Genomic DNA, 24,578 nt, shown 5'->3' with positions numbered 1-24,578 from the left:
CACATTGATACATGACTACTAGAAAAACTGTAACATTGATTACATGGACTTTTGTCAGCAAAGTCATGTCTCTGCTAAATTTTAATAACACTGCCTCGGTTTGTCACAGCTTTTCTTCCAAGGAGCAAGCATCTTTTAATTTCATGGCTGCAGTCACTGTCCGCAGTGATTTTGGAACCCAAGAAAATAAAGTCTGTCACTGTTTCCATATTTTCCCCATCCATTTGCCATGAAGTGATGGGACTAGATGCCATAATCTTAGTTTTCTGAATGTTGAGTTTGAATTTATTCTGTTTGTATATTTCCAAACTTTACCTTTTTGATGGAGAACGTTGGGGCCTTAGGTTATAGTTCTGGTCAGCAACCCAACCTGGGCTTGTAATTTCCATCTTGTATTGGCAATGATCTTTCCTGCCCACTGCTAAAAACTTGTTCTCTGACCAGTCCCCAGTCCTTCCTGACTCTTTAGAGTCCATCTTTACCATTCCTTCTGACAAAACTAATCTCTTTTAGTTCCTAAAGATTCTTTTTCTGCTCCTATTTGCTTCCTTTTATCTTTTTTTATTTTCTTGGCATTGATCAGTTGTTAGGCTGATCCATACTCTGGTTCTTGGGCTACATTTCCTCTCTTCCATCCTGCTATTCTAAGCCTGGACCTAAGCTTGATCTCACTATTTGATGAATGGCTTGACTAGTGTCACTATTTCCTAGAAAACTGACTAAATCATTTCTGTTCCTTTTCCCTCTACTACATCACTTCATTGAGCATGTCACTAAAGAATTTGATTGAGAAAGTAGTCTTTCTTTTTCCCTCAATATTATGGAGTGTTGGAGAAGGCAATGGCAACCCACTCCAGTACTCTTGCCTGGAAAATCCCATGGACGGAGGAGCCTGGTAGGCTGCAGTCCATGGGGTCGCTAAGAGTCGGACACGACTGAGCGACTTCACTTTCACTTTTCGCTTTCCTGCATTGGAGAAGGAAATGGCAACCCACTCCAGTGTTCTTGCCTGGAGAATCCCAGGGATGGGGAAGCCTGGTAGGCTACCGTCTATGGGGTCACACAGAGTCGGACACGACTGAAGTGACTTAGCATAGCATAGCATAGCATGTGTAGAGTTGTCTCTTGTGTTGTTGGAAGAGGATGTTTGCTATGACTAGCATGTTATCTTAACAAAACTCTGTTAGCCTTTGCCCTGCTTCATTTTGTACTCCAAGGCCAGACTTGCCTGTTACTTCATTAGTCATCTCTTGACTGCTTACATTTGCATTCCAATCCTGTTTGATGAAAAGGACATCTCTTTTTTGTTTTAGTTATAGAAGGTCTTCTAGGTTTTCATAGAACCATTCAACTGCTGCTTCTTCAGCATCAGTGGTTGGATCATAGACTTGGATTATTGTGATTTTAAATGATTTGTGCTGGAAATGAACTGAGATCATTCTGTCATTTTTGAAACTGCACCCAAGTACTGCATTTCAGATGCTTATGTTGACTATGAGGGGAAATCTATTTCTTCTGAAGAATTCTTGCCCGCAGTATAAAGATAATGGTCATCTAAATTAAATTCATCCATTCCCATCCATATTAGTTCACTGATTCCTAAGATATTGATGTTCACTCTTCCCATCTCCTGCTTGACCACATCCAATTTACCTTGATTGATAGACCTAACATTCCTGGTTCCTATGCAATATTGTTCTTTATAGCATTGGACTTTACTTTCACCACCAGACATATTCACAACTGTGCATCATTTCTACTTTGGCCCTGCCTCTTCATTCTTTCTGGAGCTATTAGTAATTGCCCTTTGCCCTTCCCTAGTAGTTCACTGGACACCTTCTGACCTGGGAGGCTCATCCTCCAGTGTGGTATCTTTTTGCCTTATCACACTGTTTGTGGGGTTCCTGTGGCAAGAATACTAGAGTGGTCTGCCATTTTCTGGTGGCTCAGTTGGTAGAGAATCTCCCTGCAGTGTGGGAGACCCAGGTTTGATCCCTAGGTGGAGAAGACTCCTTGGAGAGGGAAATGGCAATCCACTCCAATATTCTTGAGTGGAAAATCTGATGGACAGGGTGGCCTGGTGAGCTACAGTCAATGGGGTCCAAAAGAGTCAGACACGACTTAGTGACTAAACCACCACTTGTCATTCCTTATCCATTGACCACATTGACCATGAACTATGAACCATGCCTCTTGGGTGGCCCTGCACAGCATGGCTCATTGCTTCATTGAGTTACACAAGCCATGACAAAACTGTGATTCATGAAGAGGAAAGAATTATTATGGGGCTCCAATAAAAGGACAGGATGTATACAATCTTAAATTGAAAAGGTCTAATGTGTTATTACTATTTAGTTATAAGTTCTCACATTGTGTTTTTATCTACTAAATTCTACTCTAATCCATATTTTAATCAATAATTTCTCTTAGGAAGGCATTCATTCACAGCTTCTTAATGCAAATCATGTCAATGTATTGCCTCACATGGGAATGTTTATATTTTGTCTTATCATTTTAATTATAAAATAATAACTAGTTATCTTTTAATAAACTTATACATCACATTATTTGTTGTGAAATGATAACAGTCACTAATTAATCCTAGTTTTCTGAGGTTTAAAGTTTTTGTACAAATTTCTGAAAATGTAGGAAAGTATATCCAGAGTCATCATTCTAAGAACTGATGTTTCATTTTTGTATATCACAAAAAAATATTTATTTTTTCAATGCATACTTTTGTAAAATTTTTATCACATTGTATATATTTTTTGCTATCTATTCTTTGAAATATAATAAGATATTAGGAGCATTTTAAAACGCTATTAAATATTTTTTATAACATGAGTCTTGCAGGGCTCCATGAGTACTATCTCATGATTGTAATTGATTTAACTAAACACCTACGATTAGATAATTATATTTTTTCAACTTTTTAATGAGAATAGTTACTATTTTTTAAAATATTCCTTGATAAATTTTGAATTCATTGTGTATCATCCTCATAACTGTGCTAGAGAAATATATATTTTCATCTCTTCTATGGAAGAAAAAGTGAAAGCTTTAACAGCATCATCTTTTAGGGTTCAGTGAGTGATAAAGCTGAGATGGAACTGTCAGTTTTCCTGTGTACTTCTCCTTATGCCTCACTGATTGGTCTCCAATTTAATTAAATGCAGACAGCAACAAATATGTGGGTGGGTGAGTGGAAAGAGAAGAAATTGCAAAGAGAGAGATGTTATCTCTATAGCCCTCACAGAAAGCAGGAGTGTGGTGTGGGGTTAGTGGAGTTGGAAGTGAGCCCTAAGGGTTTCAGCCTTTATTAGCACCAGGACTGAAGCATTAATAATATGCCCTTACCAAATGCAACTGTTAAAATCTGGTACTAATAAACACAGATTATCTGATTATTATATAAATAAGCCAATTAAAAACAGATCATTATTGATACCTAATTTGTATTTTCAGTCATTCTTAGCATTCATTATTATGTACTCAGGCTCTAGCTAGATATTGAAAATATGAAAAAGTGTAAATTTTGACTTTGAGTTTTTATCATTAAGCTGAGTTTTTATACTTAGGTTGACTTCTTATTAAAAATAACAGCATTATATTCAGAATTTTCTTTACATTGATTTTGAAATCATTTAACTTAGAAGTGTGTACATTTAACACTTTTAAACATTTAAACTGTAAACAATTGTGAACATTTAAATTTTAAACTATTTAACAATTTTAAAACATTGTAGCTGTTGTGACACTTAATATAAAGTAAAACAATTTCATTAAAGAATGTATAGAACACATAAAATATATTCCCTGATTTGTGTATATTCTGTCTCTAGCTGATTTCAGCAGTGTCAGGAATAATTTTGGTAGACAGTGAAAAAACACAGAGCTGACTGTCTTCTAGAGCTCAGTAGCTGCAAATAATCTAGCATCTTCCTCTGAAACATTTGAACTTATGCTAAAGTACATAGTAATATAGTTTTGAGACAGAGATGAGTGCATGCTAGTAGTAATAGGTAGTACTAGTAGGTTGCATTTTCTCCTTATAGCTCTGCCTCAATCACTCTTGGCCTTCCCAGGTGGGGCTAGGTGGTAAAGAACCTGCCTGGCAATGCCGGAAATGTAAGAGATATGGGTTCTATCCCTGGACTGGAAAGATCCCCTGGAGAAGGGCATGGCACCCACTCCAATATTCTTGCCTGAAGAATCCCCTGGACAGAGGAGCCTGATGGGCTATAGTCCATAAGGTTGCACAGTGTTGGACACCACCGAAGTGACTTAGCATGCGTGCAGTCACCCTTGCGCCAAATTGACATGGGAAATGTATTATATTGAGGTAGATAATCGTGTTCATGATGGTTTAAATTAAATGGACTTAAGGAACTGGCCTAGAGTAGTCTCTGAATCTCTTGTAATCTCAAGAATCAAGGCTGTTTTATGATCTCATCATTCATTGTTTTTGCATTTTACTAACAGCACATGCATTATTCTCCTGTCATTGTGAGGACCACTTGAGCAAACAAAAGAATGTTTTCAATTATCAGACTCAGGTTTCCTTGGTGATTTTTGTCTTTTTCCTTACCATATTCAGGAACCAGATATCTTTCAGCCAGTTAGGAGTATGTTTGACTATTTGGAAATGTTATTATAGCATGATCAATAAGGATGGAAGGAAGGGAGCCATGCTGCTTGTACATTTTAAGTTTAAATAATGGGTTTACAAAGCCAGAATAACAAGTGTCTATTGGCCAGAATGCAAGTAATCTAATTATCACTGGCACTTTTGAGCACAGAATATTACTTCAAATTTATAATTATTTAATCAGGAAATTTTAAAAAATATCTCAAACACTAATGTTTAGGAACACTTTTGTTAAAAAAGCTGTACCTTGTAGCATTGTTGAAATATGTTTTGGGAAATGTTTTAGCTTGCAAAACAACTCATTTAATGTGTTCTCCATTTATTCCTAGAATTGTCCAGTTTGCAAAGATAAAAGGTAGAATAGTAGTTGCTGGGGACTGGGAGGAGAGGGGAATGAGAAGTTATAGTGTATTTTATAAAATGGGTACAGAGTTTCAGTTGGACAAGATGGAAAAGTCTGAAGGTAGATGGTAGCAGTCGTTGTACAACTGTATGGATGTACTTTGTGCTATAGAACTGTACACTTAAGAGACAGTTAGGGAGGTAAATTTTATGTTATGTATTATGTACCACAGTAATAAAATGTTTACAACTGAAATATATTTTTATTCATTAGGGCAAAATTATTAGAAAGTGAAGCAGTGAATGAGAATCTTCGAAAAAACTTGACAAGAGCCACATCAAGATCACCATATTTCAGCGGATCATCAGCTTTCTCCCCTAATATAGTATCCTCAGATAAAGAGACCATTGAGATTATAGACCTAGCTAAGAAAGATTTAGAGAAGCTGAAAAGAAAAGAAAAGAAGAAGAAAAAAAGGTAGTGTTATAAAATCACTTTTATATGAATCTCTATTCTTCTCACTTTTAAGGATATTTTAATTTGCAGTTGCAATGAGTATATATAACCTCATTTTTAAAAATGAAATGTCATTTAACATAGATTATAATTATATATTTTTAAAGATTTATCTCTTCCTTATATGTAAAAAATTAAATTAATTACAATAATACGGTAGTGAATTTTATTTAGACTATGATAAGGTAAAATTACTATTAGAAATTATTTTATTATTTCTTCAACTAGCTGCCTTTGCATTCCATTCATCTTTTCTGCAAAGCTTGTTCTATCATTACTTAGTATTTTCATTTTTTTCCATTTTCTAATGCAGTTAAATAGTCTCATTGATATATTCTGCTTCCTGTCTAGATTAGTTCAACTAAAGGCTAAATTTATTCATCAGGCTGTCATTTAATGTCATTTGGTCTCTTAAGTATTTTCAGCAGGACTTCTAATTTGACTATGTCAAAATTATTTATGTTATTTCAGACTTTCTGACTCTTCCAACAAGGAGTTACTCAGCTTTTCACCACTGTTCTAAGCTTCCTTTTCCTTGCATCCTGGTAGTATCTCCCTCTGAAATCAACTGGATGCAAAGAAGAGGAGGAAAATTAAAATATAACCACTTGTAATGTGCAAGTGGTTAAGACCTCGTAAATTGTGTACATGTTTACATATTGATTCTATGGTGCAGTCAAATAACTTACATAGAATATATTTTAAACATGCTGGTCAAATTAATTTTAAGCATTTTTGGCTAGATATTCCAAAGGGGAATAGGATATCTTATTCGTTAAATAGCTTGTTACAGAGGTGCACTTTGTAGAATTATTATTCACATTTAATCTAGTGCTGCTTTGCTCTGTTTATTTAGACATTTATTTTGGCAACCAGGCATATCTTCCTTGAATAGTCTGTTGACTAAAGTTGTTAAAGGTTCAAACTCTCAGAATTAATTCTGCTTTGTGTCCTTGAGTTAAGGGATTATTAGAATAATTAAAACCAGGAACTGCACATCTATGGTCTTAGGAGCATTGTAATTGCAATTGCATCCTTAAGATACTAATGTCTTAATAGGTATTGCTCATGAGTGGTTGATTATGGCAGCATTAGAAATATATAATGATTAGTTTTTTTTGTAGGGCACTTAAAACTGTAATAGTGTTCACAGAATTATCAAAACTGGTGTGACTCAACATACTGTGGAAATGAAAATGAGACCTTTGCATATAACTTATTTATTTGTAAAATTCAGTTGTGTAGTTGATCAAAATGTGAAATGGTATGACTTGTGTTTAAAGGTGTGGGTAGTTTGGGTTCATGAACAGTAAGCAAGAATATATTTCTCAAGGTCATGAGTTGATTCTGCTCTTTCCTGTTGAGGTAAATTTAGAGATGTTACCATGATCACCTGTTGGGTATGAATAATAAATAATAGGGATCCCATTAGAAACCTAGGCTCTTTTGACATTTTTATAATGATCATAGATACCATAAATTAATACCTCTGACACAGGTTATTTTTGTAACAATGCAAAGCTGTAAGCTTTTTGATTGATAAATATTATTATTTTAGTCAGTTTGATAAAACACTTCATTTATCACCAATAACTTTTAGCTGTATGTATATGTAATATAAATTCTTATTTTAAAAATGTTAGTAAGCTCTCATTTTAGCTAATGGGTCTTTTGTTACTGTTGAAACAAAAATAATAGACAAAGAGGTCCAGAAATGTTTAGAATGATAGCAACTTTATTGAAGTTAGTGATTAGTCTCTGTAGGAACTCTTTGGAGGCAGTAAGTCCTGTTTAGATATTGATTCTGGTTGAGTTGTCTTACATGTTGCATATTTATTTATTTATCAAATAGAGCATTGCAAGATTTGGTGCTACCTCAACTTTGCATATACAGTGAGTTCCATTTAAAATTGTTTGCAACTTGGAACTAATTTTTCTCTAGAAATTGTTGCAAATGTATAATGTCCAGATTTCCTAACTCACACACATAAAACGATATTTATTCATTTTATAGTATAATATGAACAATTCAAAAGGGAATAGGAAAAGGAAAGCAGAGGGAAAAAATGAATTTCTGCCTTAGCCAGCCAGTCTCTCTTATTCCTACTTACTGACCTCCTGTGTCCCAATGGTGCCTTGATTCATTCTTCCCTTAGGAGGTCAGTTCTCATGTAATTCTTCCCTAGCCCAAAGCACTCCCAATTTCAAAATCATCTACTTCTCTCATCTCCTTAAATTCAAAGTTGGAAACAAAGCCATCTGACTAAAGGAACTCATGCCAGTGGAAATGACTTATAACTAATAAGATTCCTCTAGGGAGATTTGTAATTTTGAAAGAGAAAGCATTAATCCAACTATTGAAAATGTGGGCAGCAATCTCACGAGGGAAAAAAAATTAAATGGTGTAGGGAAGATTTTTTTTATACCCCTTTTTGGCTGAGAGTTTCCAAAACCTATCTGGAGTTTGGCCTTTGGGTTCAGTTTTGCTCAGCTGTCCCAGTTCTCATAGCTGCTTTCGTTTCTCCCACTGAATCTGCAAATTTTTTAGAAGCTCCATGTCTTTTAATTTACTTTGTTTTGTGTTGTTAGCATTTGGTTGTAGTTACTACAGGGCCTCTGACAACTGTAAGTGTTGGTTGGAAGAATGGTAACTATACCATTTTTAAGTCAGAAACTATGTTTGTTTTCAAGGAGTATGCCTTAAATCATGTTTTATGTGAACCTTTCACCCTCTTCTGCATCAAAGTTTTTATCTAAGCTACAACCAATTGTTAATATGTGTGGTTTAAAGGTTGGCTCTTCTGCCTTTCTGTGCTTATTTTCTGTTGAACTGTAAAATAATCCAAGTCTAGATAGTAAGCAAGTAAGGAAGAATAATTGAATAGGCAACATTGCCTATTTTTATTGTTTAGTTATTATACAAATGTTAGAATGGTTAGCAAGATTTGTCACAGGTCCCCCACCCCATTTAACTTTGGAAGAAACATAATAATGGAACTAAATGAAATAAAGACCATACTCCTTTAAATTATGGAGAATTATCAGATTATTAGTTTATATCTCTGTCCCTCTAATGTCTTTTGGAACTATTGATTGCAGTTTTTTTTAAGGAAGCAATTGGAAAGGCATCTAAAGTTTACCTGTTTATTAGCTCACATCATCCATATGTTTTAATATAGCTCTCTTATGTAAGGTAAAGAAAATTTCTTCCTGTTGAAAATAGAAAATTAGGGCTGTTTGCCAGGGAACCATATTCTTTGAGCCATTATAGCTCATTATAGTCAGTATAAGCCTAAATTAGATTTTTTTTTGCTTTTTTTGTGTATATGGATAAATAAAATTTGCCTTTCACACAGTAATCCCCATATTTTGGATATCTAGCTTTAAATGATTTGCATTATATCAATAAAAAATTCACTCATTCATCAGACTGCATTATGTTTGTATTTAGTGGTGTCAGGTTGAAACTCTAGAAATTCTAGAGATTTCTTAAGCAATGGCTTTTCTTTCCCTTTTTTAGCCATTATACTGGACATTTTGATCCCTGATGAATATCACTATGCAAATTTTTTTTCTCAGATTGCTAGTCTCTTCTTGCAATAGCAGTTTATAAGTTGATTGTGAAAACAATCACAGACCTGTAATTAAAATCACATTATAAAATTAAAATGAGAAGTGCCTTGATGAAATGATGCATTACTAAGACTCCATCTCTTTATTTAAAAATATTGATGATTCTTAAAAGTATATTTGGAATTGCAGGCAGAAGTATACTGTGTAAAGATTGCTATATGCTTAATCAGAGCCTAGCACATCTATCTCTCTTTTTGCCAACATGAGAGACAATGAGTATCCAGTACATTCCACTGAGTAAAGATTCCCAATTCTGTGTACTGAATATTCTTTAAACTTCAAACTTCTAAATACATATTTATAGTTTTTCTCATAGTTTACTGGTTAAAAAATAATCTTACTAATGAAAAGTACTGCATTTCCCATTTTACTGCTGCCTTTGCCTTAGATATAACCTTTTGATAGTCTAGTAATTAGTACAGTGATATTAATTTCAGTTAATAAAATTACAATTTTCCACTGATATCGTAACAAACATATTCATTTGACCATAATACCATTTCATATATAATTCTGGAATAGAATTTTTAGTGATGTTCATGTGTAGTATATTAAAATATAAAACAAGTTTAAAAATTAGTATCCTAGTATATAGTATTAATGGTATTTTCATATTATGGTATAAAGGCATTACTTTTTGAAGCTCTTTAAATGATGCCATAAAAAAGTCTTTTGTAAAGGTTTAAAAGGAAGACAGTATCATTGAAAGTGAGCTTTTTTTTTTTTGGAAGCTGAGAAAAATGATCCATTTCAGGTTAAGAAAAGCAATGGCATCCAAATGCTCATACTATTTATCAGCTTCATAAATTGAGAATGTACATTTTACTGCTGAGTAATTTCAACTGATAGTCTATATACTCTTCTTAGATATAATGCTGCTTGTTTTTCTACTTACTTTTTATTTATACAAAATGTATTGCCTTTTTACTGTGTATTGTCCTTTGATGATATCTTTTAAAATTTATTTTAAAGTCTTCAAGCTCATGTATCATTTTTACCTTCTTATCACTTTCGCTTTTTACTGTCTGGTTTGTCCTTCATTGGCTTGGCCTTCCAATACTGTGCCTCGTGATTTTGAAGGCTACAGAAACTTGAGGAAAGCAATCGAGAAGAAAGAAGGTTGGAATATTTCCCAGGTTTTTTATTAAAATGTCATTTAAATACTTAGTTGCCATTCACAAGGTTATGTGTTGTAGAATTATATTTCAGACTATATTAGCTTGGTGTTCCTAAAAATAACAATGATCTTATAAAATTAACAAAAACACTGAAAATATGAAAACTACTTTTTGAGGAAAAAACCCACACCAGTTATGTGAATTAAAATTCAGGCAATTTCATGTGAATTTGGTATAGACTATTATAATTTTTGTGGCTAAAAATGACCCAAGAACCCCACCATTAGACTTTTAGAACATATCTTTTGGAAACCTGTGAATAGACAGAGAATTGTTAATTTGGTGGGAACTGGCATTTTATTGCAGCACATGCTAAGTTATGGGTGGACTCTTTCTCTTCACTTCTTTATTTTATGTATCTTTGTTGGGAAAACAACATTAAAATGGCAACAGGCAAAAGGAAACTGTGGCCTTGCTACAGACAAGATTTATAAGGCATATTTAAGGTTGAATAAGAGAAACTTATTTAAATGTATCTAAAGTGAACATCAAAAGCAGGATCTTTTCCTTTTTTTTCCATTTGATATTTGAGCAAAATTTAGAAGCACACTTCTGAACTCTCAATATAATAAAAATTTGCAGTTTACTCATTTAGTACTATGATTATTTAACCATATGTCAAGTACTATTTTACTTATTAGAAATTCTCTCTATTGATTTTACTAAACATCTCCTGATTACATAATCAAAATGATTAACATAAACTGATTTCAAAATAATATTAAATATTTTAGAAGCACCACTTTATAAATTTTCTTACTTAAAATAAGCTTTTTGAGAACTTTTATTTTGTAACAATTAAACTAGTCTCTTAATTTAAATAGCTGAAACCTTAAAATTATATTTTCTTTAAGTTATTTAATAATCTACATTCCACAATTATATTCTACATATTGTATTCTAGTGAAAGTCGCTCAGTTGTGTCCAACTCTTTGCGATCCCATGGGCTATACAGTCCATGGAATTTTCCAGGCCAGAATACAGGAGTGGCTAGCCTTTCCCTTCTCCAGGGCATCTTCCCAACCCAGGGATCAAACCCAGATCTCCTGCATTGCAGGCAGATTCTTTACCAGCTGAGCCACAAGGGAAGCTTGTATTCTAAAGTTTCTATAATTTATTCTAAACTTATTTAGTATATTCTATAGTTAGAATATAATTCTATCTATAAGTTATCTTAGGACTCACCTAATTAGTTTATGTTTAGGATATTATGTTTATCATTGGGATTAAATTAGGACAATAAAATGTGAAATTTTTTCTATTTTGAAAGGTCAAAATAAAATGTATAGTTAAAGTAGTGTAATAGAAACATTTTCCCAACCTTCAGTAGTTAAGTCCTTTAAATGTACTTAATGAACATAGTTCGCTTCTAATATTTATATGATCCCTAATGGATAACAAAAGCAGAATTATTTGGTGTTTTAGGACAAGGCTTCTTAGACATGAATGTGCATGTAAATAGCCTGGGGAGTTTGATAAAATGAAGATTCTGACACAGTAGGACTGAGATGGAGCCTGAGATTCTACATATCTTACAAGCTCCTGGATGATGCTGATGCTTCTCTCTCTGTGAACCGAACTTTGAGGCAATATTCTAGAATACTGGCCTTGGAGTCATGACACCTGGTTTTAAGTCCCCTTGAGTTGATAAACTTTCCCAGGGCAAAGTTTCTTTTTTTCGTTGTCAACAGAGATGTTGACGTTGGTGGTCAAGATGTCAAAGGTTTTAAGTCATTTGATCACTAGTCTTCCAGATCAAAGATTCTGATTCTATGTAAAGTGCAAACTTACATATTTTTCATTGCTGCTTAGACAGTTATTTTAGATATAAAATTTCTCCAGTTTATTGAGGAAAGTGTGACTATTTGCTGTATAATAATCATTAAGTATCAAATTGTACTTTAAAAGCTGAAGCTTTAAGTGATATAGGGTGAATTAATAACGTAAACTTACTGCTGATTTTTCTGCATCAGAATTGGCACAAACAGCTTATAATGTATGAATTAATTTCATATGTAAGAGGAAGTAACATTTGTTGAGCTGGACTCTGGTGACTTGGAGGAAGTAGGAGGGTATGTTAGGTCAAGTATCTGGAACAAGGTGGTTGTATGGCTATAAACCTGAATAAGAGGAAATTTGTGCTGGAACCTGAAGTAATGAAGGAACTGATAATAACAAAAATTGTATGTTGCAACAGTTGCAGGTGAGGAAGGGAAACTGCATAGAAGTGGGAGTAAGAAATATCTCCATACACATGTTCTTTTCCTAGCTCTCAGCCTTAGGTCTATCTCAAATACAGGACTGCTTGAGTACGTGGTGTTGGCCTTTGAGTCAGATGACTGGATGAAGGGGAATTTCTTTCTAAATTTCCATCTTGAAATCCATGATGATGGAAAATCAATATCCTAAGTGATGTATGATAAGCATTCAAATATGTTCAGCATTTTTCTCTAACAAGTGATTTAACAAACTCATGGAACCTTGCTGTAGTTTACTTGGTTCCTCTCCAGTTAATTGATGTTCTTGCTAGTAGTTTCTACTCACTCTAGAGACGTGCTGTACTCCATGCGTCTTTATGCCTCTTTCAATTTGTACAATTTTACTCCAACATAATTAGTATGTGAGACTCAGGCAGAGGTGCCAAACAGAGATGCTCATGCACAGTCATAGGGATGAATATGTTTAATAAATCTTTCATGTGCATTTATTATGCACATACCGTGGGTACTGGGCATATAATTCTGAGCCAAACACACATGATCCCTACCTTCATGAGACTTAAACAGTCTAGTGGGGGAAGATAGAAATTAAAGAAATAACTACCTAAATAAACATAAATTAAGAATTATGAAAATTTTGAAAATTAAGAATTTTCAAAGGAAAAGTATTTATATTCATCTTGTTCTGAGTTCAAAAATGTCTCTGAGAATTGGGACCTAGAGTTAAACATTACAGATTAATAATAATAGCAGGGCCTACATAAGATTAATTTTTTAGCCCAGAAGCTAAAAATAAGTCCATGTATTAGGGCAGTTATTTAATGTAGCAGAATATCTGAAAGAAATGATAGCTGTTATAAAGATATTCTGATAAAATTTTTAAACTACTTCTAAGGAAATTTTATTTCAAGAATATTGCTTTATTCAAGTGTTCTTTTTATTCTTAATGATTTAAAAAGTTTACTAAAGCACAAGAAGAAAATATTCACATATAGATTCATTTGAAATTCATTTTCTTAATACTATCTAGCTTGATAAAAATACATGAGTCTGACGAACAAAAGTATAACTTCTGTGCGTGATTGATCATGGTTGCTAAACCAAGAAGGGTCAGAGTGATGTAACTATTTAAATTTTTTTCTTGTTGTGGACTCTTCTTTTTCTCATGGCCACTAGGGCTGAAGTAGCTTAGCTTTAACACTATTTGACATCAGTTCGGAGAAGGCAGTGGCAACCCACTCCAGTATTCTTGCCTGGAAAATCCCATGGGTGGAGGAGCCTGGTAGGCTGCAGTCCATGGGGACGCTAAGAGTTGGACACGACTGAGCGACTTCACTTTCACTTTTCACTTTCCTGCATTAGAGAAGGAAATGGCAACCCACTCCAGTGTTCTTGCCTGGAGAATCCCAGGGACAGGGGAGCCTGGTGGGCTGCCTGTCTGTGGGGTCGCAGAGAGTCAGACACGACTGAAGCGACTTAGCAGCAGTAGCAGCAGCAGCATGCAGTTAGAGCTGTTGTACTGATACCCGAGAACGAGACTTTTGTTTGGTTGGTGAATCTTGTGGCTGATCCTGAAATTTCCTATTAAATCAGTGGTCAGGCTGAACTTCAGACAGTTTTGATGTGTGGAGATCCATTTCTGTGAGAACATTATGAAAAACAGACCTGTGCTACAGGGATGACCTAGGAGAAAAGAGCCGGTGCTATTACCAGGAGAAATCTGAACACAATGACAGATGCAACCAGTGGAGACAAACCTACCGTGGGCAGATTGATCCTTAAATGTATTAGGACATCAATAAAAATGAAGTTTCTATATCTTTGTATTAAGATGAGAAAAAATTTAGATATTTAGATGAGAAAACAAAACTATTTTTAATTTCCATTGAAATTAGTTTGCCTGCATTCTAGCTTATTGAATGTTACTCTGAGTAGTTCTTAGATATCGTATCAGGTGTCATGCTCCAGGGTATAATCTATTCCTCACTGTTTCTAGAAAATAAGATTTTCTCCAATTATATAAATTCATTACACTATGAGTTGAATGGCAGTTTCTATTTTCCTCTGAAGCATCAGACATGATAACTTTGCTCTTTGTTAAATGATGAACTCTTCTCATTTGTTTTCAGAAATAATTGATGGTTTTTAAAAATCTATAAGGAGAAAAGTGAACAATTTTCCTCTTTAATACTATACATTTTGTTTCTTTTTTTTTTTGAAGTGTGGCTGGTAAAGAGGATAATACAGACACTGACCAAGAGAAAAAAGAAGAAAAGAATATTTCAGAAAGAGAAAACATTGAATTAGAAGTTGTAAGTATGAAAACATGAACCTGGAGCTTTGAGTCCCTAGATTAGGTTATTCTTGGTTGCTGATAACTATGCTAACCTGTATGTAGAAAAGAGAATCAATTATCATGCATCCATTTTAAACTGTTTTCTTGAGGATTTCTTTTCTTCAGAAATGTGAGCTATGAAATATTAGTAACTTATAGTCTTATGCATTTTGAAAACATTTTCTAAGGGATGATAGAGTACTAAGAGATAAAGTACTCTTTGATTTAAGACAAAGTTATTATAAAATAACCTTAAAATTGTATATTGATTTATTTTAACAAGAAGTGAAATTTTTATGCTCTTATACTTCATAATCACACAGTCTCTCTTTTTTATATTTATTCAGTGAGACTTTATTGCAAATTTTAATATGTGAAGTATTATAATAGAGGCGGGGCAAAATTAAACCATACTGCTAGGCACACTCCATAATGCTGCTGCTAAGTTACTTCAGTCGTGTCCGACTCTGTGTGACCCCATAGACGGCAGCCCACCAGGCTTCCCCGTCCCTGGGATTCTTCAGGCAAGAACACTGGAGTGGGTTGCCATTTCCTTCTCCAATGCAGGAAAGTAAAAAGTGAAAGTGAAGTCTCTCAGTCGTGTCCGACTCTTAGTGACCCCATGGACTGCAGCCTACCATGCTCCTCCGTCCATGGGATTTTCCAGGCAAGAGTACTGGAGTGGGGTACCATTGCCTTCTCTAACACTCCATAATATTGAGGGAAAAAGAAATATTCTAACTGACTTTTATTTTTTTGTTTTTTCTTTATTTTATTTTATTTATTTTTTACTGAAATGTGGTTGCTTTACAATATTGTTCATTTCTGCTGTACAGCAGAGTGAGTTAGTTATATGTATCCATATATCCACTCTTTTTTAGATATCTTTCCCATTTAGGTCACCATAGATCATTGAGTAGACTTCCATTTGGTATACAGTAGGTTCTCATTAGTTATCTGTAATATATATATGTCTATCCCTATCTTCCAAATCATCCCACCTCTCCTCACCTCCTCGGTAACCATACATTTGTTCTCTTCATCTATGATTCTATATCTGCTTTACAAATAAATTCATCTATATCATTTTTCTAAATTCCATATATGTGTATTAATATACTATATTTTTTCTTTCTAACTTACTTCACTCTATATGACATTCTCTAGACCACCCATATCTCTGCAAATGGTACTATTTTGTTCTTTTTTTATGACTGAGTAATATTCCATTGTATATATGTACCACATTTTTTTATCCATTCCTCTGCCAATGGACATTTAGATTGTCTCCATGTCCTGGCTATTACATATAGTGCTACAATGAATAGGGAGCCTGAATCTTTTTGAATTATGGTTTTCTCCAGATATATGCTTAGGAGTGGGATTGGTAGGTCATATGATAGCTCTATTGTTAGTTTTTTAAGGAACCTCCATTCTGCTGTCTATAGTGCCTATACCTATTTACATTCCCACCAATAGCATAAGCGAGTTCCCTTTCCTCTATACCTTCTCCAGCATTATTGTTTGTAGATTTTTTTCATGATAGCCACTCTGACCAGTGTGAGATTTTGCATTTCTCTGATAATTAGTGAAGTTGAGCATCTTTTCATGTGTTTGTTGACCTGTATGTCTTCTTTGGTGAAATTTCTATTTAAGTCTTCCAACCATTTTTGATTGGATGGTTCATTTTTTTATATTAATATTTACCTTAATGAGCTCTTTGTATATTTTGGAGATTAATCCTTTATCAATAGCTTCATTTGCAAATATTTTATCCCATTCTTAAGGCTGTCTTTTTGTTTATGGTTTCCTTTGCTGTGCAAAAGTTTTTAAGTTTAGTTAGGTTTCATTTGTTTATTTTTGTTTTTGTCTTCATTAGTCTAGGCAGTTGATTGAAAAAGATCTTGCTGTGATTTATGTCAAAGAGTGTTTTGCCTATATTTTCCTCTAAGTGTTTTATAGTATCTTGCCCTATATTTAGGTTTTTAATACATTTTGAATTTATATTTCTGTATAGTGACAGAGAGTGTTCTAGTTTCATTCTTTTACATGCAGCAGTCCAGTTTTCCCAGCACCATTTATTGAAGAAATTGTCTTTTCCCACTGTATATTCTTGCCTCCTTTGTCATAGATTAAGTGGCTGTAGGTCTGTGGGTTTATTTCTGAACTTCCTATCCTGTTCCATTGATCTATATGTCTGTTTCTATGCCAGTACCATACTGTTTTGATGACTGTAGCTGTGTAGTATAGTCTGAAGTCAGGAAGCCTGATTCTTCCAGCTCTGTTCTTTCTCAAGATTACTTTGGGTATTCGAGGTCTTATATTGTGCTATTAATAGACACTTTTTACATCACATTTTAGGAAGAAAGTCAAGAAGTGAGTGATCATGAAGATGAGGAAGAGGAAGAGGAGGAGGAAGAAGATGACATTGAAGGGGGTGAAAGCTCTGATGAATCAGATTCTGAATCAGATGAAAAAGGTATTTGTCCTTTGGTGCAAGGACAAAAATTTATTTTGGGAAATTGTTTAAAACATGACAGAAAGATCTTAGCACTCTCCATCTCATCCTTGTATGCCCTCCAAGACTCATGTTCATCTCTTATTGTAGTTAGTCATTATATGACTTCCATTTTTATTTGGAACCAGTGGTATTTCTTGTCCTTGACCAATGTGAACACTCTTTATCTTGTTGCCACTTTTTTAGTTTTGGGTATATTCAGGATATTTTCCTTACAGCTGCCAGGTGAATACTTGAATGTAGAGATGATTTTCATGCTTTGATTACAGCCTATCCAGTATTTTTATTTTTTTCTTTTATACTAGCCAATTATCAAGCAGACTTAGCAAACATTACTTGTGAAATTGCAATCAAGCAAAAGCTGATTGATGAACTAGAAAATAGCCAGAAAAGACTGCAGACGCTGAAAAAACAGTATGAAGAGAAGCTAATGATGCTACAACATAAAATTCGGGACACACAGCTTGAAAGAGACCAAGTGCTTCAAAACTTAGGTAAGAATTATATTTAATTCAAATTAAAGTTCAGAGTAAATTGTCACATTGGATTTTTATCTTCTCTTCCTTTACAGGAAAAAAAGTTATATTAGAAGTCACATTAAATGCTAATTTATCTGATTATGTTAAATATTACTGTTCATTTTTGTTTTTTCATGCTGGTATATGTCTAGGCTATTTTTTTTCCCCAAAGTTGTGGCTTTAATGCCTTGATTTATGCTGGGAACTTTTTTTAAATTAGAAAAATAAAAATTCAATGGCTGTTAAGTAAGAATCAATATTAAAAGAGAGAGTAATTAAAAGACACCCTGGCCTCCTGAGGTTTGTATTTGGGAGGTAGTTCTTCTCTAAGGTCATGAATTATAAATCTGTAAAATAAATATCTGTATCTCACAAAAACAAATGCAAATATTGTTTGGTTGTTTAGGCTCAATGGAATCTTACTCAGAAGAAAAGGCAAAAAAAGTGAGGTCTGAATATGAAAAGAAACTACAAGCCATGAATAAAGAACTGCAGAGACTTCAGGCAGCTCAGAAAGAGCATGCAAGGTTGCTTAAAAATCAGTCCCAATATGAAAAACAATTGAAGAAATTACAGCAGGATGTGATGGAAATGAAGAAAACTAAGGTATTGATTATATTTTCAATTAATGTTTGATGGTAATACTTGTGTCATTTGGGACCAAAAAAATTATTGTGGTTCTTTCTGTATTCTGTATTCTTTCTGTAACCTAGAAATGATGCACTTCCTTTTGGCAGTTAGTCGTTGTTTCCTATAGTTATCCATTATCAGAGTCTTTCTTTGAAATGGCTGAAAATCATGTGGTCAGTAGGACTTCTCTGACTTTAATGGATATTTATCTTTATTTTCTTAAAACTCTTACAGATTAGCAAAAGTAAAAATATTTCAAGCATGCAAAAAGTCAGAGATAAAAACAATGAACAATATATTCAGTGTCTAGTTTAAGGTATTAAATATTACAGATATATACAAAACCTCCTATATATCCATTCCTGATCATAGTCTCCTTTCTCTTAGAGGTGGCTATCTTGAATTTGGTGGTTATTGTTCCCATGCATAAAAAACTGCAAGTTTTTTTCCCTTCACCAAAGAGAGTATGTGAATTCTTATCTGTTATTGTTTTTGTTTTAGAATAGATTATTCTTAACATTTTGCCATGAAAATCAATGTAGTTTCCTCAGGAAGTGTGGAAATGATTGAAAAAGTAGTTAGGTTATTATGTTGTATAGTTGCTGATGACAACAAAAATACCAAAAATAACAAGTGCTTACTATAATGCCAGGCACTGTTATAGGCACAATGTGGGTATAAACTCATTGAATTCTCAAAGAAATCCAATCCCATAGAAATATTCAGTTCAGTTCAGTCACTCAGTCGTGTCCGACTCTTTGAGACCCCATGAATCACAGCACGCCAGGCCTCCCTGTCCATCACCAACTCCTGGAGTTCACTCAAACTCATGTCCATCAAGTCAGTGATGCCATTCAGCCATTTCATTCTCTATCATCCCCATCTCCTCCTGCCCCCAATCCCTCCAAGCATCAGGGTCTTTTCCAATGAGTCAACTCTTTGCATCAGATGTCCAAAGTATTAAAGTTTCAGCTTTAGCGTCAGTCCTGCCAATGAACACCCAGGACTGATCTCCTTTAGGATGGACTGGTTGGATCTCCTTGCAGTCCAAGGGACTCTCAAGAGTCTTCTCCAACACCACAGTTCAAAAGCATCAATTCTTTGGTGCTCAGCTTTCTTCATAGTCCAACTCTCACATTCATACATGACCACTGGAAAAACCATAGCCTTGAATAGACGGACCTTTGTTGGCAAAGTAATATCTCTGCTTTTCAATATGCTATCTAGGTTGGTCATACCTTTCCTTCCAAGGAGTAAGTGTCTTTTAATTTCATGGCTGCAGTCAACATCTGCAGTGATTTTGGAGCCCAAAAAAATAAAGTCTGACACTGTTTCCACTGTTTCCCCATCTATCTGCCATGAAGTGATGGGACCAGATGCCATGATCTTATACATTAGAAAACCAAAGCCTGGAGTGGTTAAGTAACTAGTTCAAGGTCACACAGCTACTGATAATAAGTTAAATACCAAAAACTTATTCTAGTAATAAAACCCCTGGATTGAATATAAAAAGCTTAGAACAGTAAGTAATTTGATAGAAGTATTCATATGTTAAAAAGGGCTTCCCTGGTAGCTCAGAGAGTAAAGTGTCTACCTGCATTGTGGGAGACCTGGGTTCTATCCCTGGGTCAGGAAGATCCCCTGGAGAAGGAAATGGCAACCTACTCCAGTACTCTTGCCTGAAAAATTCTGTGGATGAAGGAGCCTAGTAGGCTACAGTCCATGGGATCCCAAAGAGTCGGACACGACTGAGTAACTTCACTGGTTCACTGGATTAATATGTTAGAAGTGTTTTCAAAATATAAATACATTAATCTTATGAAAATAAGAACTGACCATTTAACATGTTGCAAAACTCCACATTTTTTCTTGTTCAGTATTCAGAATCCTGAGTATACTTCCATACGTATGATTTATTTAATGAATATTGGAAAAGGGTAATCACAGTAGATATATTTACCTAATACTTTAGGTTCGCTTAATGAAACAAATGAAAGAAGAACAAGAAAAAGCCCGATTGACAGAATCTAGAAGAAACAGAGAGATTGCTCAACTGAAAAAGGATCAACGTAAAAGAGATGTGAGTGGACCCACTTATGTAAAAATACTGTATGTCAATAATATTGTTTAATAAATGGAAGATATTTTTTGATAACTTTATTAAAAAAGGGACAATAAAGCATTTTTATATATGGAATTTATTATAGTATGTAGATTATAGTAATTCAACATAAAAGTTTATGAAAAACAGTATAATATTACTATAAGTTTTATTGAAGGCTTATCCTAGATGATCAGATGGAAGAAAGTGGCAAATAATAATTGATTATTTCTAGGGAGACCAAGGAAGTAGTTACAGTAAAATAGTGATTTTTAATGTGTTTCCAAAGACAGAGATTCTTATGAATGTTCCTTAACTAATAACCAGACTTCACTAGAAGAGACTTTACTAAGGGCTATACAAATTTTTGTATTCTTTGACCCAAGAATTATGTTTCCATGAACTCAGACTAAGCAAATAATTTAAACTAAGAAAAATTACATTACAGTATGTTAAAATCTTCACTTTAGGTTATTTGTAGTAATGAAAAATGTAAAACCAACTAAGATGTGTGACAGTAGAGGTGACAGTTAAATAAATCATAATTCATTCCATTTAAGGGTATTTATTCATCTGTTAACAATTAGAATTTGGAAACTGCATAGTAAAATGAAAAATGACTATGCTTTAACATTAAGTGTAAAGTAACATTTTATATATGAATGCTTATTTACAATGACAGAAAAATTTTAAAGATGCATATCAATATGCTAAATTTTATTGTATTAAAATTATAGGTTCTAGTTGATTGGATTTTTTCTTTCCAAATTTTTGACAATATAGTTATTTATAACTTTTTTTTTTTAAAGGAGCCATCATCTTCTTTACCACAATATCAATTAGGTTCCAGCCTTTGTTCCATTTTTCTCACCCAACTTTTTCTAAATTCTTCCTGAATAAAACATGAATATACAAGATATTTTAGAAAATAGAAATCTGTTTTGTGAGCTAAAGATGAAATTAGGGAGCTAGAGAATGACTAATAAGATAGAAAAATAAATATGTTAGTCAGATGACTCCCATATTTATAACTATATATATGTATTAATTTTCCCAAGATATTAATGTATTTTAATAATCAGTCTATTTTATCATTTTTAATACCTGGTGATTTTAGATTTTGTTTATGTCAGTACATTGTTACTGAAATCAGGTAGAATCATACTCTAGCATATGGTCTATTCTTTTTTTCCTGCTTTTTAAAAAATTGATAAAACTCATATGCCATAAAACTCAGTTTTAACCTATAAAATTCAAATATTTAGTATGTTCACAAATTTGTACAACAATCACCATTCCATAACATTTTCATCACTCTGAAAAGAAACCCCAGACCAATTAGCAATTACTCCCAGTCCTCTGGCTCCTGACAGCAACTAATCTACTTCCTGCCTATGTATTTGCCTATTCTAGACATTTTGTATACGTGGAATCATACAATATGTAGCCTTTTGTGTCTGGCTTCTTTCATTTAGTATATTTTGAAGGTTTATCCATGTTATAGCATATATCAGTAGTACATTTTTTTTTTAATGACTATATGTACCAAGCACATTTTGCTAATCCATTCTTCAATTGCTGGGCATTTTGGTTGTTTTGACTTTTAGGCTATTTATTTCATTTTTAATGAAATTTTTTAGTGACAGGCATGATTTCCTTACAGTGTATGCTACCTACTTCTTTATTACTAAGTTGGACACAACGATTAAACAACAACAGCATATGATGTATAGAGAGATCAATATTGAACAATTAATTCCCAAGACTGAACTTTTGAATTTTATCCACACATATGATGTCTCTTTTCTGGCTAATCATATAAAAAGCTACCATTTCAGACTTTTTCCTCTCTTTAAATATGCCTTGTGTGCATATTCTACTCCTGTCTAAAGTGTTTCTTGTAATATTCAATTTGAACCCTTAGAGAACCAAATATGTTGTGTATGTCGTACAAAAATTATGAGTGAGCTTGAGATTTGATTTTTAATATGAAGAAATTAAATTTAGTAACAAGCTTGAAACTATAGGTTAATTTTAACTTTGGATAGTTCATTAATTTAAAAAGATTTATTAGTTTTTCTTCCCTGTCTATTATTGTATAGGCAAGGTGTCACAGTGATAAGACAGAGTCCTTTTCTCAACGAATTCCTATCTGATAAGAATATATATAAACTTGGAATGAATCATCTGTTTGAATTTGGGATGCACAACATAGAGAGCTATTTGTTACATCACAGAGTTGAAGTCCTAGAAGAGATGTTTGTGATCAAGTCCAAGTCCAAAGCTTTGCCCATGATCACAGAGTTAAATAAATGACAGAACCAGAACATGTTTTATTTTTAGTCCAAAACTATTTCCTAAATTATGTCCCTGTAAAATGGCTTAAAGTAATTAATAATTTTCTTTATCATAAAGACTACCTAGAAACAAATTGGTAGCCAGTTAATTTTATTGACCAATATAGTATTTTCAAAGTTATTATAAAGTGCTAATACAATTAATATATGTTCTCTCTATATTTAAACCAGAGTTTATAATTATTGTATACCTTGTATTACAAGGTCGTGTATTGAAAATATCTATTGAAAATATTCTAAACTGTGTTTCTTCCTGGTTGCCTCAGCCAGCAACCAAAACAAAAATGAGATATTTGTGAAGTGTTTAGGAAGATACTTGCATATAGTAAGCCCTTTATTGCTGCTGTGTTGTGTTTAGTCACTCAGTTGTGTCCTGCTCTTTGTGACCCCGTGGACTGTAGCCCACCAGCCTCCTCTGTCCATGGGATTCTCCAAGCAAGAACACTAGAGTGTGTTGCCATGCCCTCTTCCAGGGGATCTTCCTGACCCAAGGATAGAACTTGTGTCTCTTTATGTCTCCTGCAGCGGGAGATGGGTTCTTTAACTCTAGTGCCACCTGCGAAGTCCATAGTAATGGATGCAAGGTGATTATTAGCTCAGATGCTACTGAGAATTCTTACAGTTCCCAGTGAAATGGGACAGTGAAAATAAAGAAGTAAGAAGTATTTTATCTTTCAGTTTACTATTTTAACTTATTCAATATTATTTTATAGCATCAACTTAGACTTCTAGAAGCCCAAAAAAGAAACCAAGAAGTGGTTCTTCGTCGCAAAACAGAAGAGGCAAGTAGACCATTTGGAGGAAACATTCTGGCTTTGAAATAAATTATGTATTTCTATAGACTGAGAATGAGTCAGTCTCCATTGCTATTTCAGGTTACAGCTCTTCGTCGGCAAGTAAGGCCCATGTCAGATAAAGTGGCTGGGAAAGTCACTCGGAAGTTGAGCTCATCTGATACTCCTGTTCAGGACACAGGTTCCAGTACAGCTGCTGTAGAAACAGATGCATTAAGAGCTGGAGCCCAGCAAAAAATGAGAATTCCTGTGGCCAGAGTTCAGGCCTTACCTACACCCACGGCAAATGGAACCAGGTAAGCATGTTCTTCTGTTCCTACTGATGTAATCTTTACATCACTGAATGTTGGACTTAAATGAAAAACAGCTCATCATTTGGCATCACATAATCAAACAAGCACATAAGTAACTATGTTTGTATGTTTTTATATGATTATAGAAAAAAATATCAAAGGAAAGGATTGACTGGCCGAGTGTTTACTTCTAAAACAGCTCGCATGAAGTGGCAGCTTCTTGAACGCAGGGTCACAGACATCATCATGCAGAAAATGACTATTTCCAATATGGAGGCTGATATGAATAGGCTGCTCAAGGTGTGAAAAGTAGAGAGTAGATTTGCACTCTCTCAGCTGTTAATTTTTGTTTTCTACATTTGTTTGTTGGGTAAATTGAATACTTGCCAAGCTGTGTTTTTTGGGGGTGGTGGTGATTGCATTGTGTATGAATAGATGAACATCTTTTTTTTTTTAATTGTAGTAAGAACAGATGCCATGAGCTCTACCCTCTTG

At 34.0% G+C, this 24,578-nt stretch overlaps 1 protein-coding gene across 10 annotated transcripts in view; it reads left to right on the top strand.

Moving 5' to 3' along the window:
- Positions 1–24,578, top strand: part of KIF21A (kinesin family member 21A) — a 184,776-nt gene that overhangs the window by 123,748 nt on the left and 36,450 nt on the right. For 6 of the 10 annotated variants that reach the window (XM_070370613.1, XM_070370607.1, XM_070370606.1 and 3 more), the window contains exons 11-20: positions 5,265–5,468; positions 10,221–10,259; positions 14,759–14,849; positions 17,234–17,351; positions 17,696–17,884; positions 18,315–18,514; positions 20,511–20,618; positions 23,710–23,778; positions 23,872–24,086; positions 24,230–24,383. In XM_070370613.1, the coding sequence (XP_070226714.1) occupies positions 5,265–5,468; positions 10,221–10,259; positions 14,759–14,849; positions 17,234–17,351; positions 17,696–17,884; positions 18,315–18,514; positions 20,511–20,618; positions 23,710–23,778; positions 23,872–24,086; positions 24,230–24,383 (1,387 nt within the window). The remainder of the gene's footprint in view (positions 1–5,264; positions 5,469–10,220; positions 10,260–14,758; positions 14,850–17,233; positions 17,352–17,695; positions 17,885–18,314; positions 18,515–20,510; positions 20,619–23,709; positions 23,779–23,871; positions 24,087–24,229; positions 24,384–24,578) is intronic. The other 4 variants (XM_070370610.1, XM_070370612.1, XM_070370615.1 and 1 more) reach the window with 1 other exon arrangement.

This window comes from Bos mutus, chromosome 5 (assembly GCF_027580195.1).
Source record: "Bos mutus isolate GX-2022 chromosome 5, NWIPB_WYAK_1.1, whole genome shotgun sequence".
Lineage (NCBI taxonomy): Eukaryota > Metazoa > Chordata > Mammalia > Artiodactyla > Bovidae > Bos > Bos mutus.
The sequence above is the reverse complement of the archived record's forward strand: the minus strand, read 5'-3'. Positions and strand labels throughout refer to the sequence as shown.